Source organism: Ursus americanus, chromosome 14 (genome assembly GCF_024610735.1).
Source record: "Ursus americanus isolate L20-20 chromosome 14, mUrsAme1.1.p, whole genome shotgun sequence".
Lineage (NCBI taxonomy): Eukaryota > Metazoa > Chordata > Mammalia > Carnivora > Ursidae > Ursus > Ursus americanus.
Genome location: NC_142140.1, coordinates 47,983,223 through 47,995,151, shown reverse-complemented (window position 1 = coordinate 47,995,151; position 11,929 = coordinate 47,983,223). Strand labels below are relative to the sequence as shown.

The 11,929-nt window shown below is 39.9% G+C and overlaps 1 protein-coding gene across 1 annotated transcript; it reads left to right on the top strand.

The window, feature by feature from the left end:
• The first annotated feature begins 9,804 nt into the window (after window positions 1–9,804).
• LOC123796214 (olfactory receptor-like protein OLF4) lies at window positions 9,805–10,818 on the top strand. The gene has a single exon (XM_045803633.2). It carries the CDS (start codon window positions 9,835–9,837, stop codon window positions 10,816–10,818), a length of 984 nt encoding a protein of 327 aa, XP_045659589.2. The 5' UTR covers window positions 9,805–9,834.
• The last annotated feature ends 1,111 nt before the right edge of the window (window positions 10,819–11,929 follow it).

Genomic DNA, 11,929 nt, shown 5'->3' with positions numbered 1-11,929 from the left:
ATTTGTGGCTTGTCCCACATAACAGACCACGTGGACCTGCATGTACACAGACAGGCTAAGGAATGTTGTTTGTGAGACTCCTGCTGTGGGAATAACCTTGGGAGCCTAGTTGTCTAAATATACTATCTGGTCTCCAGGTCAGATCTGAGCCTTCTGGTCTTGATGCCAAGAGCTACAAATCTTGTCTCTTGCCCCCGCCTGCTCCAGTCTGGACTGGTCCCCCGAAATACAATCCAGGAGGGGAGGCAGACACACATAGCCCACGCTGTTTGAAAATATAGAAACATGGTAACATGGAATTGCAGCTTGTTCCAAATGGCACGTAGGCAATGCAGATGTTTAATTTCAAACCTTATTATTTGCCCTATGAATGTGGCCATTATGAGGATGGTCAGTTGCTCACCGGGGCTCTGCCCAGGCCTCTCAATCAGGACTCCAGTGTGGCTGTTTCCAGGGCCTTCCCCAGCTGATGAGGTTGTATGTTGTAAGCACTGGGTTTAATGTAACTTTGCCTTATTCTCATTTATTGCCTACTATTACTTTCATCTATGTGTAGATTCCTTCCCTCTCCTGTCTATGTTAGGTTTCTATAATAATAATAGTAATAATAATAATAATAATAATAATAATAATAATAATAAAGTTTCCTTTCCTTTTCTTTTTTTTAAAGGTTTTATTCATTTATTTGAGAGAGAGAGGGAGAGACAGAGAGAGCACAAGAGCAAGTGGGTGGAGAGGGTCAGAGGGAGAGGGAGAATCAGACACCCTGCTGAACAAGGAGCCTGATGCAAGCTCAATCCCAGGAACCTAGGAGCATGAACTGAGTCAAAGGCAGCTGCTTAACCAATGGAGCCACCCAGGCGCCCTCCTTTCCTGTTCAAAACCAAATGTTGAAGAGGATGTGGAGAAAGGAGATCCCTCTTACATTTTTGGTGGGAATGCAAGTTGGTACAGCTCCTTTGGAAAACAGTATGAAGGTCCCTCAAAAAGTTAAAAATAGAGCTACCCTATGATCCAGCCATTGCACTCCTGGGTATTTACCCCAAAGATACAGACTAGTGGTGAATAGAAGGGCCATATGCACCCCAATGTTCATAGCAACATTGTCCACAATAGCTAAATTGTGGAAGGAGCTGAGATGCCCTTCAACAGATGAGTGTATAAAGAAGATGTTGTCCATATATACAATGGAATATTACTCAGCCATCAGAAGGGATGAATACCCAACATTTTCAGCAACATGGATGGAACTGGAGGAGATTGCTAAGTGAAGTAAGTCAAGCAGAGAAAGACAATTATCATATGGTTTCACTCATTTGTGGAACATAAAGAATAGCAGGGAGATTGGTAGGAGAAGAAAGGGAAGAATGAAGGGGGGGTAAACAGAAGGGGGAATGAGCCATGAGAGACTATGGACTCTGGGAAAAAAACTGAGGGTTTTGGGGGGTGGGGTGGGGAGATGGGCTAGCCTGGTGATGGGTATTAAGGAGGGCACATAATTCATGGAGCATTGGGTATTATATGCAGATAATGAATCATGGAACACTACATAAAAAACTAATGATGTACTGTATGGTGACTAACATAACATAATAAAAAACAGACAAACAAACAAAACCACCCAAAACACAGCTGCCGTAATTCTTTTGTGTAAAACACAATTCTTTGATCACTATGAAGTAGAATCTGCTCCTATGTATTTCCAGAAATTTCCATTTCTTACAATTCAACTTCACTAAAGACAAATATCGTATAATTTCACTCATATGTAAAATTTAAGAAACAGAACAGAGGATCATAGGGGAAGGGAGAGAAAAATAAAATAAGATGAAATCAGAGAGAAAGACAATCCATGAGAGACTCTTAACTATAGGAGACACTGAGAGTTGCTGGAACAGAGATGGATGAGGGGATGGGGTAACTGGGTGGTGGACATTAAGGAGGGCATGTGATGTAATGAACACTGGGTGTTATATGCAACTGTTGAATCACTGAACTCTACCTCTGAAACTACTAATACACTATATGTTAACTAAATTGAATTTAAATAAAATAAAATTTTATTTTATTTTTTAATGATTTTTTATTATATTATATTAGTCACCATACAGTACTTCCCCGATTTCCGGTGTAAGGCTCGATGATTCATTAGTTGTGTATAACACCCAGTGCACCATGCAATACGTGCCCTCCTTACTACCCATCACCGGTCTATCCCATTCCCCCACCCCCTTCCCCTCTGAGGCCCTCAGTTTGTTTCTCATAGTCCATAGTCTCTCATGTTTCATTCCCCCTTCTGATTACCCCCCCTTCTTTATCCCTTTCTTCCCCTACTGATCATCCTAGTTCTTATGTTCCATAGATGAGAGAAATCATATGATAGTTGTCTTTCTCTGCTTGACTTATTTCACTTAGCATTATGTCCTCCAGTGCCGTCCATGTTGTAGCAAATGTTGAGAACTCGTTCTTTCTGATAGCTGAGTAATATTCCATTGTATATATGGACCACATCTTCTTAATCCAGTCATCTGTTGAAGAGCATCTCGGCTCCTTCCACGATTTAGCTATTGTGGACATTGCTGCTATGAACATTGGGGTGCATATGGCCCTTCTCTTTACTACGTCTGTATCTTTGGGGTAAACACCCAGTAGTGCAATGGTTGGATCATAGGGTAGCTCCATTTTTAACTTTTTAAGGGACCTCCACACTGTTTTCCAGAGTGGCTGTACCAACTTGCATTCTCACCAACAATGTAGGAGGGATCCCCTTTCTCCACATCCTCTCCAACAATTGTTGTTTCTTGTCTTGTCTTGTCACTTTTTATGCAAACACAATTTTTTTTTTTTTGTGAAGAACACCTAAAACCACCTGCACCTTACTCTATCACAGGACGACAGCCTTGCTACTCAAAGAGTGGTGCACAGACCATGACCTGCAGCATCAACGTCACTCAGGAGCTTCTTGGAAACACTGAACTCCTGGGCCTACCAGCAACTGGTAAAGAAGAATCTGCATTTAAATCAGAATCCTAGGTGATTCACATGCACTTTGATGTTGGAGAAGTGCTGGCCTAGAGTACATTTTCTCACACTCTCAATTTGACCTATGAGGCAGAGTCTCTACTTGTTTTGGGAGCTGTCCTGCTCATTGGAGGTGTTTAACAGCATCTCTTAGATAGTGCCAGATATGCCCAGGGGAAAGGACCACCTCTGGTTGGGACCACTGGCACAGAGGTTGAAAACTGGGAGCATCCTGAGAGAATACAATCAGCAGCCATCCCTTTCTGCAATGATAACTCTGAGAAGCTCACTAAATTCTTCAAGCCCCATTTCTCCATGGGTAATGTAGTTCACACTAGTGCTTCCTCACAGAATAAACTTTTATAAAAATTAAATCAGGCACCTCCTATAAGGTGCTAAACTTGGATCATAGCGCATAAAATATCTCTTACATTGAACAAATATTTTATAGTGATGTTTTAAGTCATAGCCCTGATTTTGTGACAGAAGTCTGAAATTACTAATTGTTTTGGCAAAATTGTCATGAAGCCAAGGAGTGCAGAGTCCAGGGTTTTATATTAAAGGAATAAACATCATCTTTTTTGAGAAAGGGAAAAGTAACTTTTTAGAGATATCAGGGGTTGTCTCTCCACCACAAGTCAATGCTCTTAAGAACCCAAGGGATCTAGTCAAGACAGATTCCTCAGCCTTAAAAAGGAGATGTTCATTGAGCATTACATCAAAAACAAATGATGTACTGTGTGTTGGCTAATTGAATTTAAATTTAAAAAATTAAAACAAATTAAGGATGACTGGATTAAGAAGTTGTGGTCCATATATACAATGGAATATTACTCAGCAATCAGAAAGAATGAGTTCTCAACATTTGCTACAACATGGACGGCACTGGAGGAGATAATGCTTAGTGAAATAAGTCAAGCAGAGAAAGACAACTATCATATGATTTCTCTCATCTATGGAACATAAGAACTAGAATGATCAGTAGGGGAAGAAAGGGATAAAGAAAGGGGGGTAATCAGAAGGGGGAATGAAACATGAGAGACTATGGACTATGAGAAACAAACTGAGGGCTACAGAGGGGAGGGGGGTGGGGGAATGGGATAGACCGGTGATGGGTACTAAGGAGGGCACATATTGCATGGTGCACTGGGTGTTATACACAACTAATGAATCATCGAGCCTTACATCGAAAACCGGGGATGTACTGTATGGTGACTAACATAATATAATAAAAAATCATTATTAAAAAAAAAAGAGATAAGATGTTCACTCGGTAGTGGGATAAGGGGCTGGGAGTTGAGATCTCTGAAAGGCAGAAGAAGTCATTGAAAAAGAATAAGAAAAACTGACTTCACCTGGCTCATCACCCAGTCTCCTAGGAAGAAATTCAACAGGAAAAATTTTCTTTCTGTCCACACTAGTGTCCCACAAGGAAATCATGTGCCTACAGGTGGGAGGAACAGAGGGAAATGTGCCTAATGAGCAGACTGAACCAGCTGTAAATACTTCCTCTGTTGCAGTCCCGCAGCACAGGCAACCTCGGGCTGGACAGGACCTGGTCATCTCTTGTGCAGTCCTAAGTCTGGATGGGGCACTGAAGTCTGACCCATTCCTGCTCTCTTGTCTGGGGACAGAGCTTCATCCTCCATCATCTACCAACCAGACAGGTATTTTGATGTCCATGCAGGACCTTCCTCTCAGAGACCCCATCTAGATGAGTTTTACTGCCCAGGAGGGACTGCAGGAGAAGGTCAAGAGAATGAAAGTCAAAAGCATTTACCTGAGGTCACCTGAGGGCCAATCCAGCCTAGCCCTGAGCTAAGAGTTTGCTGTGGCTGTTTGCTGGCTTGATTACAAAATGTATTGATTGAATCATTTATGTATTTATGATGGTAAAAATAGAAGTGAATTTTGAACTCAGAAATGCAAGGTTCAAACTTACCTACTAAATTATAATAATAGAAACCCGATTAGACAGGGGATGGGAAGCATAAAAGAAGAACATGAGACCAAGGATTTTTGCACTTAACCAGTGTAGAAAAGTCAAATATTAGCTCTGGAGGGATATACAGTCAAGTGAGGACAAGCCTTTTCTCTTTTAAGATGGGACATATTAGACTATATTTCCATACCTAGGGAAAAAATCGAGATGAAAGAATTCTCGCAGGTACTTCCTTGCAAGAGCAGTACATGAAACCTACGTATCACAGTACCTCCTCTCCTTGAGCGTTCACATGAAATTTTTAAAATATATTATGTGAAAAGGGTGTGCTAATGAGCTTCCTTTCCTACTACCTCAGTACCTGTGAGCCTGAACATGGGCTGGGTTAGCTAGCCACACACTCTCTGTCAAAAATTGTCTGTGGGAGTCCATGGGGTTTGCATAGTGGGGTTGGAATGGTTTTATTTCTGTATTTATTATGTTCTTCCAAAGAATTGCTGTTTATTTCATGAATTTAGCTACTTGCTATTTTGCTTTTTTTATGTATGTGTATGTATGTATGTCAATTTCATTAAATTATTACTCTTTTAAATATTTTTGTTCAGAATTTGGTTTTGGGTCTTCTTTCAATTTCTTTTCAGACAGTCGTTTTGAGCCACTCTGCTTAACTTCAGTGCATTTTCACTGTTCTTTCTTCAAAAGGCTCCATTACTTTTAAAACTATTCTGTGTTATACACACACATTCACGCACTTCCAATGGACTGTACAAAAAGACACCTGTGCATATCGTAAGTTCTCTTTATGTTCTGACACAATCTTTTATTCTAGCTCCCCGCCCCAGTCCTTCTGACTCAAGAACACCTTCTACATGTCCCTTGACTCCACCAGTGTAATGCTGACTCATTATTTCAGCACCTGCATGACATTACAGGGTATGGCTGTGCCATTTACACTTCTGATGATCTTTCTTTTTTTCTTATTAAATTATGATTATATCAATGCTACAAAAATCTTCAAATAGTTAAATCTATGTTTCACAACCAAAGGTGATATTGTCTCCAGGGAACATTGAGCAATGAAGACATTTTGGGCTGTCACTCCGGGAGGGGTGCGTGGAGGCCGGGGATGTTCTAAACATCCTACAATACACAGGACACAGCCCAGCACAGAGAAGGTTTTGGCCCAGAATGTTCATAGTTCAGAGACTGAGAAACCGGGAGTTAAAGAATATCTGTATTTTTTTAATATTTTATTTTTTTAAGTAATCTCTACACCCAACATGGGGCTTGAATTTATGACACCAACCTCAAGAGTCCCATGCTTTACCGACTGAGCCAACTGGATGCTCCAAAAATTATCTGTATTTTTAATATTTGTAATTGTCTTCAGAGCCTCCCCAAGACATTTTAACACTTCACAATTCTGACAACAAAATTAGAAAGTACCCCTCTGCCATTTGTTGAAAAGTTCCAACCCCAGTCGATGTGACGGCCCTTTGAGTGTTTTCTCAGAGTGATGGGTGTGATAGAGAATTTTTGTTGAGTTTTTAAACTATTAGTGAGCTCAAAGATTCCTACATTTGATCACCATGTTTATTTGCCTATTATTATTATTATAGTTCACATATTATATGCCTATTTATCTATAATTTCAGCATTTCAAATAATTGTTGTGAATCACATTTTCTCTGATGACTTAGCAAAATATTTTTGATTATCAACTAGTTTTAAATTTTCATTAGTTAGATATATCTATCTTCTTACTTCTTTTTTTTAAATAATAATATTTTTTAATTATATTATGTTAGTCACCATACAGTACATTCCTGGTTTCTGATGTAAAGTTCAATGATTCATTAGTTGCGTATAACACCCAGTGCACCATGCAATACATGCCCTCCTTACTACGCATCACCAGCCTATCCCATTCCCCCATCCCCCTCCCCTCTGAAGCACTCAGTTTGTTTGATTTCTGCCGTAATTATGATGGTTTGTCCACCTGTGGGTTTTATATGTTGGTTTCTAGATGTGCATCCAAAATGGAATGGTTACTCCAAAACTGAGATTACTCCTGATTTTTGTGAGATGTATGAGATAAGGAACCACTGCACTTACTTCCACGTAGAAAGCTATTTGTGCCAACTTCCATCAACAATATAATCTTTTCCAAATAAATTGAAATGCAACTTTGTCTTGTATTAAATACCCATATATTCACTGTTGGTGGGAATGCAGGCTGGTACAGACAGTCTGGAAAACAGTACGGAGGTTCCTCAAGATGTTAAAAATAGAGCTACCCTGTGGAAGGGGAAGTGGGTGGGGGAATGGGGTAACCAGGTGATGGACATCAAGGAGGGCATGTGATGTAATGAGCACTGGGTGTTATAAGCAACTAATGAATCATTGAACATTATATCAAAAACTAATTTGATACATTGGCTAATTGAATTTAAATAAAAAAGATTTTTTTTTTAAAAAGAGTAAAATCATGGAACACCACATCAAAAACTAATGATGTACTGTATGGTGACCATCATAACATAATAATTTTAAAAAAGTAAAATATAAATAAATAAACATAAATATCCATATATAATGAGACCTAATTCCTAATTCATTCAACAAATACTAAAAGAGCATCTGTTGTGTGCCAAAAATTTCTAAGAACATTCTATGTTTTACTGTTCTATTTCAAAGTCTTCGGGAATTTTATCATTCATCCATGTTGATTTAGTGAAATTACTACTCCTGTAGATCCCATTTCAGTTCGTTCTCTAAACTCCCTTCAATGTTGTTGAATATAGTTGTACTGAAACTACTTTCTTTAACCTGTTTTTATCTCCTCTGTCATTCTTTGCATTTCATAATGTTTCGTTTTCTTGAATTTGTTTCCATATAAGTGCACAGCCACACCCATAAAGAAAAAGACGAACAGAGCAGGTGAAGTCCCTGCTCCTTTGGTCCTTATGTCAGAGTGACAGACAAAAGCACAGTGAGATAAATGTTGAGTACAAGATAAAGTCCTTGGATAAGTCACATGAAGAATATTCAGAGTAAAAAGGTAGATTGCTATGGGATATTTAGGATTTCACAGAGTCTGTGGGGGAAGGCGTTTGCATGTTGGACAAGGACCAGACCGTGAGTACTTGTGTTCATCGGACTTGTCAAGAAAGTGACTAAAACCCAAAGCCCAAGAATGACAGACAAACAAACAAAAGGATGTCACATAAGGAAAGTAATAAAGGGGTTCATGTCGTCCTCTATTGGACAAAATAAAAACCAATTGGTCAAATAAATATGGAATAGGCACAGAAAAAAACAGGTCTTCTGCTATCTGCTTTCTGGTAATAAAAACGCCTAATTTTGTGAAGTGTTGATTTATTCTCTTTACTCATTTTTCTCTTGTGATGTTCAGTCCAGTCTGTAAGGTGTTTTACGTCATAGAGATGTCACTACTTTTGTCTTTTGGACAATTTATGTTTGCTCTTTTATTATTTTGGGTGGGTATAAATGGGATAAAGCCAGGACTGGATGCCACCAGTGGCATGGAAGCTTTCCTTCCTCGCGGTCTCCAGGACAACTGAGCTTATGAGATTATTTTACTCTTTATGTCCATGTCATTTCTCCCTCCCTCCATCTCTCTTTCCCTCTCTCTTTCTCTCCATTTATTGAACACAATTATTTGTTTCCTTACATGCAGATTGGAAAGTGACCACCCCAAAATGGATCCCTAAGATGATTTGTCCCTGGGAAAGTATGAATAGGAATTTCTGGGTACTATTTCTACATTCCTTATGGGAAAGTTAGTTTGATGTATATTCATTCATATCTTATACAGTGTGTTGCAGCAGATGGGGGAGAGGTGAGAAGGACATAGAGGTAACACACACAAGGAGGACATGGTGTGCTGTGTTCTGTGTATGTGACTGTGTGTGTGTGTGTGCGTGCGTTTGTGTGTCTGCACACACATGTGTGCATGCACCTTGACGAGTGAAAGCAGTCCTCAGCATAGGGATACACAGAATCCTCTATTCTAAGATACCCTTATAATACACCGTCCAAACTCAATCAACAGATGATACTAAGGCAGGATGTTCAATTGACAGGACATTATTGCAACCAGAGTCATAAAGTGCAAGAGGTACATAGTGTGGACAAGGAAGTCCCTGTGTCTTGAACATTAAGCAGCTATGGGGTCACACGCTTCTACGAAATTCACTGCCACCACCTCCCATCACTCTCCTTCTTGTCCATTCCCCTCAACACGCTGGCTTCCTTCCAAGCCTTGATTTTCTGATAGAAGCTCTTCCTCATGACCTTTGAACGAGCAGTTCCCTCTTCCAGGAAGACCTCCTGTCTTCCACCCTCTCTTGCTTGAGGTCTCAGTTCAAATGTCACCTTCTTAGCCAACCTTGACTAAGACCCAACCTAACACCCTACCCACGCTCTCTTTTAACCTGCTTCTGTTTTCTTCATAATATCTGTCCAGGGGAGAGATATCTATATCCACTTCTATCCTATGATCATCATTGAAGTATAGGGACTTTGGCTCTTTAGCACCCTCTAATTTATGACTAGGAATTTCCAAAACAGGTCGACCCTCTATTTTTTCCTCAAATGCTTCAAATAACTGCTTATTCAAACTGTAAAATGACTGATCTTTTGGGGATATATCTGATGTTGGGATGGAAATCGCTAAACAGAGAGGACATAGGGATCCCCTCAAGGGACCCAGATCCATTCACAAAATAGTGAAATGAGTTTCTTGACTGGAAAATATACATTGTGGCATTTCTAGAATCTGAGCAATGTGCATTTGTATGAAAATTTGTCCTGTTATTTTCTCCTGTGCTGGTAGTCACCTCCACCACATGGATGCAGGAAACTATACAAGAATTTCAGAGTTTCTTCTTCTGGGACTTTCAGAGGAAGCAGAACTGCAGCCCCTCATTTTTGGGCTTTTCCTCATTATGTACCTGATCACTGTGTTTGGAAACCTGCTCATCATCCTGGCCGTCAGTTCTGACTCCCACCTCCACACCCCCATGTACTTCTTCCTGGCCAACCTGTCCTTTGTAGACATCTGTTCCACCTCCACCACCATCCCCAAGATGCTGTGGAACATCCAGACTCAGAGGAAAGTGATCACTTATGAAGACTGCGTCAGCCAGATATACTTTTTCATACTGTTTGGAGGATTAGACAACTTCCTTCTGGCTGCAATGGCTTATGACCGCTTTGTGGCCATCTGTCACCCCATGCACTACATGGCCATCATGAATCCCCAGATCTGCAGACTGTTGGTTCTGGTGTCCTGGATCATGAGTGCCCTCTATTCCTTGTTACACACCTCAATGGTGCTACGGCTGTCCTTCTGTACAGTCATAAAAATCCCCCATTTTTTCTGTGAACTCAATCAGATGATACAACTTGCATGTTCTGACACCTTTCTCAATAACATGGTGATATATTTTGCAGCTGTGTTGCTGGGTGGTGGTCCCTTCCTTGGGATCCTTTACTCTTACTCTAAGATAGTTTCCTCCATACTTGGGATCTCATCAACTCAGGGCAAGTATAAAGCATTTTCCACCTGTGTGTCTCACCTCTCAGTTGTCTCCTTATTTTATTGTACGAGCCTAGGAGTGTACCTTAGCTCTGCTGCTACCCAGAGCTCCCATGCAAGTGCTGTGGCCTCGGTGATGTACATGGTGGTCATGCCCATGCTGAACCCCTTCATCTACAGTCTGAGGAACAAAGAAATAAAGAGGGCCTTGATGAGATTCTCTGGATGGGCAGGTCTAAAAGGGCCAGTTGTCCTGGGGCTGAAAACATGCACAGGATTGCAGAGCCCATAGCCTAAGTGAAGTGTTGATGTTTTTTTTTTGTTTGTTTGTTTGTTTGTTTTGTTTTTTATCAGATTCTGGAAGTGGAACATGACTTTTCTATTTTTTTTTCTGGGAATTTGTTTTTATTATTTTTCCCTCTCTGTATAATTTATGTAACTTGCTTTATTAAGCTTTGTGATATCTCTGATATCCAAGAGATTTTCCCTTTGTCATTTTCCTACTCTCAATGGTATTCCTAACCTCACATGTGAAATATTTGGAAATTCTCATTTATTCAAAGGACTACATGGATCAGTTAAAAGTAATTTCTTTTTAAATAAAATACATCGTAGTATTATTTCTTTTGTTTGACTGAATATTACTCCTGTGGAAAATACACTCTTGGTCACCACAGCTATTACATAACAGAGAAAAATCTGAGGCTGTGCTTCACTTTTCTGAAGATCATTCCTCTGTCTATCTCTACCTTCACTGCTCTTCCAAAGAATGCAGACTTTGATGTACTGGTGGTTCTAGCAGATCATGGGGATTTTTCTACACATTAGGATCCTGTTATTATACAGCTTGTGTCCACCATGCCTGCCATAGTCTCTGGCAAATGAAATAATAATAAAATACATGTGTCCAAGTGGAATCTACACAGAAAGACAAATATGGAAAATATCGATCGACATAATAAGACCTTAGAATCACACTTGACTTTAAGGATGATGAAGCAGAATATTAAATCATACATATATTTCTATGCAGAGTATTTCTTTCTTAGCCACTTCATCTACTCATTGATTTATGGAATATCAGAATCCATTTGTAAGGTGTATTCATTAAGATGAAAGACTGGTGGCATTTTTGGGGTTTAACTAAATTATTTTCTAGGATTTTGATGGATTCCTGTCTCACATCGAGGTCTTTCATCCATTTGGAGTTTATCGTTGTGTATGGTGTGAGGAAGTGGTCAACTTTCATTCTTTTGCATGTAGCTGTCCAATTTTCCCAGCACCATTTATTGAAGACTGTCTTTTTTCCACTGGATGTTTTTTCCTGCTTTGTCAAAGATTAGTTGCCCAAAGAGCCGAGGGTCCATATCTGGGTTCTCTATTCTGTTCCATTGGTCTATGTG

Excerpts from the sequence above, each read along its gene's own strand:
- LOC123796214 (XM_045803633.2), top strand. The coding sequence starts at position 9,835 with ATGGATGCAGGAAACTATACAAGAATTTCAGAGTTTCTTCTTCTGGGA.